We start from the raw sequence: 7,727 nt of genomic DNA, 5'->3' as shown, positions 1-7,727 counted from the left end.
CACCACCCAACTCCCCTTGAACCTCCCAAAATACACCCATAAACCCACCCTATACCGATCCACAACTGTTGTTTTTGACCCATCCTAACCCAGTCACCTGGAAAGAATAAACAAGCAACAGGTGCAGTGAGGGGGACTATGCGAGGGGACTATGTGGCTAGTGAGGGAGGGAGGGCACCTTGATGTTGCCCTCGGCAGAACCGCTGATGAAGCTGTCCTCGGTGGGGTCCACAGCCAGCGCCTTGACGGGGGAGTCGTGGGCCTGGAAGCTCTGGCGCTGGTGCCTGTGGGGGAGCTCCAGCACGCTGATCCAGCCCTTCCTGCCACCTGTTATCAGCAGCTGCTGCCTGGGGGCCAGCGACAGCACCGTGGCCCCCGACTCATGACAACTAAAGGCTGCAGAGAGAGGGGCAAAATAGGAACAACTTAAAAGTAGCTAACTTGGCCACTCTGTCTTATTGTTGATGATGTACTGGCTACAATAGAAAGAGCCAGTGTTGGAGGACTCACCGTGCACTAGACTGTTAATAGTGTTGGAGGACTCACCGTGCACTAGACTGTTAATAGTGTTGGAGGACTCACCGTGCACTAGGCTGTTAATAGTGTTGTGGAGGACTCACCGTGCACTAGACTGTTAATAGTGTTGTGGAGGACTCACCGTGCACTAGGCTGTTAATAGTGTTGTGGAGGACTCACCGTGCACTAGACTGTTAATAGTGTTGTGGAGGACTCACCGTGCACTAGACTGTTAATAGTGTTGTGGAGGACTCACCGTGCACTAGGCTGTTAATAGTGTTGTGGAGGACTCACCGTGCACTAGACTGTTAATAGTGTTGTGGAGGACTCACCGTGCACTAGACTGTTAATAGTGTTGTGGAGGACTCACCGTGCACTAGACTGTTAATAGTGTTGTGGAGGACTCACCGTGCACTAGACTGTTAATAGTGTTGTGGAGGACTCACCGTGCACTAGACTGTTAATAGTGTTGTGGAGGACTCACCGTGCACTAGACTGTTAATAGTGTTGGAGGACTCACCGTGCACTAGACTGTTAATAGTGTTGTGGAGGACTCACCGTGCACTAGGCTGTTAATAGTGTTGGAGGACTCACCGTGCACTAGACTGTTAATAGTGTTGTGGAGGACTCACCGTGCACTAGACTGTTAATAGTGTTGTGGAGGACTCACCGTGCACTAGACTGTTAATAGTGTTGTGGAGGACTCACCGTGCACTAGACTGTTAATAGTGTTGTGGAGGACTCACCGTGCACTAGACTGTTAATAGTGTTGGAGGACTCACCGTGCACTAGACTGTTAATAGTGTTGTGGAGGACTCACCGTGCACTAGGCTGTTAATAGTGTTGGAGGACTCACCGTGCACTAGACTGTTAATAGTGTTGGAGGACTCACCGTGCACTAGACTGTTAATAGTGTTGTGGAGGACTCACCGTGCACTAGGCTGTTAATAGTGTTGGAGGACTCACCGTGCACTAGACTGTTAATAGTGTTGTGGAGGACTCACCGTGCACTAGACTGTTAATAGTGTTGGAGGACTCACCGTGCACTAGACTGTTAATAGTGTTGTGGAGGACTCTCCGTGCACTAGGCTGTTAATAGTGTTGGAGGACTCACCGTGCACTAGACTGTTAATAGTGTTGTGGAGGACTCACCGTGCACTAGGCTGTTAATAGTGTTGGAGGACTCACCGTGCACTAGACTGTTAATAGTGTTGTGGAGGACTCACCGTGCACTAGACTGTTAATAGTGTTGTGGAGGACTCACCGTGCACTAGACTGTTAATAGTGTTGTGGAGGACTCACCGTGCACTAGACTGTTAATAGTGTTGTGGAGGACTCACCGTGCACTAGACTGTTAATAGTGTTGTGGAGGACTCACCGTGCACTAGACTGTTAATAGTGTTGTGGAGGACTCACCGTGCACTAGACTGTTAATAGTGTTGTGGAGGACTCACCGTGCACTAGACTGTTAATAGTGTTGTGGAGGACTCACCGTGCACTAGACTGTTAATAGTGTTGTGGAGGACTCACCGTGCACTAGACTGTTAATAGTGTTGTGGAGGACTCACCGTGCACTAGACTGTTAATAGTGTTGTGGAGGACTCACCGTGCACTAGGCTGTTAATAGTGTTGGAGGACTCACCGTGCACTAGACTGTTAATAGTGTTGTGGAGGACTCACCGTGCACTAGACTGTTAATAGTGTTGTGGAGGACTCACCGTGCACTAGACTGTTAATAGTGTTGTGGAGGACTCACCGTGCACTAGACTGTTAATAGTGTTGTGGAGGACTCACCGTGCACTAGGCTGTTAATAGTGTTGTGGAGGACTCACCGTGCACTAGGCTGTTAATAGTGTTGTGGAGGACTCACCGTGCACTAGACTGTTAATAGTGTTGTGGAGGACTCACCGTGCACTAGACTGTTAATAGTGTTGTGGAGGACTCACCGTGCACTAGACTGTTAATAGTGTTGTGGAGGACTCACCGTGCACTAGACTGTTAATAGTGTTGTGGAGGACTCACCGTGCACTAGACTGTTAATAGTGTTGTGGAGGACTCACCGTGCACTAGACTGTTAATAGTGTTGTGGAGGACTCACCGTGCACTAGACTGTTAATAGTGTTGTGGAGGACTCACCGTGCACTAGACTGTTAATAGTGTTGGAGGACTCACCGTGCACTAGACTGTTAATAGTGTTGTGGAGGACTCACCGTGCACTAGACTGTTAATAGTGTTGTGGAGGACTCACCGTGCACTAGACTGTTAATAGTGTTGTGGAGGACTCACCGTGCACTAGACTGTTAATAGTGTTGGAGGACTCACCGTGCACTAGACTGTTAATAGTGTTGTGGAGGACTCACCGTGCACTAGACTGTTAATAGTGTTGTGGAGGACTCACCGTGCACTAGACTGTTAATAGTGTTGGAGGACTCACCGTGCACTAGACTGTTAATAGTGTTGTGGAGGACTCACCGTGCACTAGACTGTTAATAGTGTTGTGGAGGACTCACCGTGCACTAGACTGTTAATAGTGTTGGAGGACTCACCGTGCACTAGACTGTTAATAGTGTTGTGGAGGACTCACCGTGCACTAGACTGTTAATAGTGTTGTGGAGGACTCACCGTGCACTAGACTGTTAATAGTGTTGTGGAGGACTCACCGTGCACTAGACTTAATAGTGTTGTGGAGGACTCACCGTGCACTAGACTGTTAATAGTGTTGTGGAGGACTCACCGTGCACTAGACTGTTAATAGTGTTGTGGAGGACTCACCGTGCACTAGACTGTTAATAGTGTTGTGGAGGACTCACCGTGCACTAGACTGTTAATAGTGTTGTGGAGGACTCACCGTGCACTAGACTGTTAATAGTGTTGTGGAGGACTCACCGTGCACTAGACTGTTAATAGTGTTGTGGAGGACTCACCGTGCACTAGACTGTTAATAGTGTTGTGGAGGACTCACCGTGCACTAGACTGTTAATAGTGTTGTGGAGGACTCACCGTGCACTAGACTGTTAATAGTGTTGTGGAGGACTCACCGTGCACTAGACTGTTAATAGTGTTGTGGAGGACTCACCGTGCACTAGACTGTTAATAGTGTTGTGGAGGACTCACCGTGCACTAGACTGTTAATAGTGTTGTGGAGGACTCACCGTGCACTAGACTGTTAATAGTGTTGGAGGACTCACCGTGCACTAGACTGTTAATAGTGTTGTGGAGGACTCACCGTGCACTAGACTGTTAATAGTGTTGTGGAGGACTCACCGTGCACTAGACTGTTAATAGTGTTGTGGAGGACTCACCGTGCACTAGACTGTTAATAGTGTTGTGGAGGACTCACCGTGCACTAGGCTGTTAATAGTGTTGTGGAGGACTCACCGTGCACTAGACTGTTAATAGTGTTGTGGAGGACTCACCGTGCACTAGACTGTTAATAGTGTTGTGGAGGACTCACCGTGCACTAGACTGTTAATAGTGTTGTGGAGGACTCACCGTGCACTAGACTGTTAATAGTGTTGTGGAGGACTCACCGTGCACTAGACTGTTAATAGTGTTGGAGGACTCACCGTGCACTAGACTGTTAATAGTGTTGGAGGACTCACCGTGCACTAGACTGTTAATAGTGTTGTGGAGGACTCACCGTGCACTAGACTGTTAATAGTGTTGTGGAGGACTCACCGTGCACTAGACTGTTAATAGTGTTGGAGGACTCACCGTGCACTAGACTGTTAATAGTGTTGTGGAGGACTCACCGTGCACTAGGCTGTTAATAGTGTTGGAGGACTCACCGTGCACTAGACTGTTAATAGTGTTGTGGAGGACTCACCGTGCACTAGACTGTTAATAGTGTTGTGGAGGACTCACCGTGCACTAGACTGTTAATAGTGTTGTGGAGGACTCACCGTGCACTAGACTGTTAATAGTGTTGTGGAGGACTCACCGTGCACTAGACTGTTAATAGTGTTGTGGAGGACTCACCGTGCACTAGACTGTTAATAGTGTTGTGGAGGACTCACCGTGCACTAGACTGTTAATAGTGTTGTGGAGGACTCACCGTGCACTAGACTGTTAATAGTGTTGTGGAGGACTCACCGTGCACTAGACTGTTAATAGTGTTGTGGAGGACTCACCGTGCACTAGACTATTAATAGTGTTGTGGAGGACTCACCGTGCACTAGACTGTTAATAGTGTTGTGGAGGACTCACCGTGCACTAGACTGTTCATTGGATTCACCAATGTATCCCAAAGACACACATTCCTATGGAGACAAAACAAAGCGCAAACAAAAAAAACTGAAACAGGCACTCTATAACATCAGCCCATTTGTTCCCCAGTGAAGTGATTGAGAGGTTTGATCGCATGGCTCTGTAGCAGGGCTACGAAGCAGGGCTACGAAGTGTACCTGTTGTCTGTTGACAGCCCTGCTGTGGCTATGAGGGAGGATGAGCCCACGAACACAAAGTCGTGAGCCGTCTTATTATGGCACTGCAATGTCTGTGGAGGGAAGAGCATCACCAGTAAATAACAACAACAAATAACAACAACGCTACCAGACAGTAGGAGGCACAGCTAACTGCCAAAATAAAGGAAACACCAACATACAGCATCTTAATAGGGCGTTGGGCCACCACTAGCCGCCAGAACAGCTTCAATGCATCTTGGGATAGATTCTACAAATGTCTGGAACTCTATTGGAGGGTTGAGACACCATTCTTCCGCAACAAATTATGTTGGAAAATGCTGTCTCAGGCGCCGCTCCAGTCTCCGATAAGAGTTCAATTGGATTGAGATCTGGTGACTGAAACGGCCATGGCATATGGTTTACATCGTTTTTATGCTCATCAAACCATTCAGTGACCAGCCTTGCCGTGTGGATGGGGGATTTGTCATTCTGCCCATCATTTTTATACATGACCCTAAGCATGATGGGATGTTAATTGCTTAATTAACTCAGGAACCACACCTGTGTTGAAGCACCTGCTTTCAATATACTTTGTTTCTCTCATTTACTCAAGTGTTTCCTTTATTTTGGCAGTTACATGTAGACAGAGACAGACGAGTGCTTTGTTCCTACCAGGTAGGGTTTAGGGGTGTTCCCAGTCGTATTGGTCTGCCATAGACGTAGGGCTCCGTCAGCGTCAACGATACCAAACTACAGCCAAGAGATGACCATATTAGGAAGATAATTCAAATAGGGAGTAAATGTAATGTCCAGCAACTACATCATTCCTCAGCAGTAGCCATGTTGTTGAGGGACTGAGTTGGGCGGGGAAAACGTTACTCGGTGAATAATTTGATGTAAACTAAGCATGCGTTCCAAGTGGCACCCTATTCACTTAACAGTGCACTACTTTTGACCAGATTCTTATGAGCCCTGGTCAAAAGTAGTGCACTATAAAGGGAAATGGGGAATAGGGCGCAATTAGGGAAGGAAAATGTAGTCACCTTGTTTCCTTGGTGGTTGAATCGTATCCGTGTGACTCTGGAATTGCCTGGACTTCGGAAGCAGATGATCTGCTGAGAGTGGCCCCACTCAAACATCCGGACACTTCCGTCCTGTGCTCCTGTTAAGTCTGAGGGAGGGAGGGAGGGACTTGGTAATCAAAACCACAACAATAGGATTCTCCAATCCCAATGTAGTATTGACAATAAAAGGCCTTGTGTATATTCTTGGAATATTAGCACAAGGTAAGGATGATAACATCAAGGACTAAACAAAATAGACATGGTACACACATAGCTAGCATGTGTGGCAGTTTCAGTCATTGTATAGAAGCAGGAAAGAAGTCACATCTACTTACAGTAAGGCAAGGTTGGGTGGGAGGTCATCCTTCTCACGTTGTTGATGTTCCTTTTGATGAGCTACACCAGGAAATAAAAGGACAAGATACTCGACAAGACATGCTAGTAGAATGTACTGCATTGTGCTCAATATCAGTGGCAAAAAAAAGAAAAGGAACCGCAGTAAAAGCTCTATCGGTCTCACCACGGCAGCGCCTCTCCCCGTCTGCAGGCCCCCGAGCCAGGGCATGTTGATGGGCGTCCCTAGGCTGCTGTGGGTGTAGGGGGTGGTGCCGTGGAGGGTGTTGAAGTCATCCCGGGCCTGGATCACCAGAAAGTCATCACTAGTGTGAGAGTGTGAGAGAGAGAAGAGTTTGAGAGGACACTCCCAGACAGAACAGTATTAACACAGTGCTGACTGCATCCAAGAGCTAAGCTTGAGGCTTTTACTTCTTGCCAATCTGAACATCTCTGATATGGTCAATAGGAGGTATTCAGCAGCCAAATCACAGGTAGGGACACAGAGGGACACTCAAAGTTCCTACACAACTCCAGAAGACACTATTTTCTTGTTTGGGTAATTGAGATCCGGGCTCACCCTTTGGCCTCGGCCTCGGTATCGTCGTCGATCCACGTCAGAATCTGAGTGGCCAAGATGGAGGACACGTCCAGCTCCTGGATGTCATGAGTGGAGGCCATGACTAAGCAGTTCCGATTAGCCTGGGACACAGAGAGAATAGAGAAAGAGGAGCGAGAGAGAATAGATAGAAATCCAAATCAGTCCTTCCACTTCACACAGCCTATTGAGCCAATGTGACACCTTGCTAGTCTAACATAACGACGCAGATGAGAACAGACGTCTCCTGCGGAGAACATGCGTAGAACAGACGTCTCCTGCGGAGAACATGCGTAGAACAGACGTCTCCTGCGGAGAACATGTTTAGAACAGACGTCTCCTGCGGAGAACATGTTTAGAACAGACGTCTCCTGCGGAGAACATGTTTAGAACAGACGTCTCCTGCGGAGAACATGTTTAGAACAGACGTCTCCTGCGGAGAACATGTTTAGAACAGACGTCTCCTGCGGAGAACATGTTTAGAACAGACGTCTCCTGCGGAGAACATGTTTAGAACAGACGTCTCCTGCGGAGAACATGTTTAGAACAGACGTCTCCTGCGGAGAACATGTTTAGAACAGACGTCTCCTGCGGAGAACATGTTTAGAACAGACGTCTCCTGCGGAGAACATGTTTAGAACAGACGTCTCCTGCGGAGAACATGTTTAGAACAGACGTCTCCTGCGGAGAACATGTTTAGAACAGACGTCTCCTGCGGAGAACATGTTTAGAACAGACGTCTCCTGCGGAGAACATGTTTAGAACAGACGTCTCCTGCGGAGAACATGTTTAGAACAGACGTCTCCTGCGGAG

At 47.9% G+C, this 7,727-nt stretch overlaps 1 protein-coding gene across 1 annotated transcript in view; it reads right to left on the bottom strand.

Moving 5' to 3' along the window:
- LOC120045108 (dmX-like protein 1) overlaps positions 1–7,727 on the bottom strand; it is a 63,516-nt gene that overhangs the window by 2,227 nt on the left and 53,562 nt on the right. The window contains exons 37-44 of the mRNA XM_038990034.1: positions 6,897–7,018; positions 6,504–6,642; positions 6,319–6,379; positions 5,963–6,090; positions 5,592–5,669; positions 4,920–5,011; positions 4,723–4,775; positions 179–396 (exon numbers count right to left, since the gene is read on the bottom strand). Of these exons, the coding sequence (XP_038845962.1) occupies positions 179–396; positions 4,723–4,775; positions 4,920–5,011; positions 5,592–5,669; positions 5,963–6,090; positions 6,319–6,379; positions 6,504–6,642; positions 6,897–7,018 (891 nt within the window). The remainder of the gene's footprint in view (positions 1–178; positions 397–4,722; positions 4,776–4,919; positions 5,012–5,591; positions 5,670–5,962; positions 6,091–6,318; positions 6,380–6,503; positions 6,643–6,896; positions 7,019–7,727) is intronic.

The sequence above is a fragment of the Salvelinus namaycush genome, chromosome 1 (assembly GCF_016432855.1).
Source record: "Salvelinus namaycush isolate Seneca chromosome 1, SaNama_1.0, whole genome shotgun sequence".
Classification (NCBI taxonomy): domain Eukaryota; kingdom Metazoa; phylum Chordata; class Actinopteri; order Salmoniformes; family Salmonidae; genus Salvelinus; species Salvelinus namaycush.
Note: the sequence above shows the minus strand (reverse complement) of the source record. Positions and strands in the feature narration are given on the sequence as shown.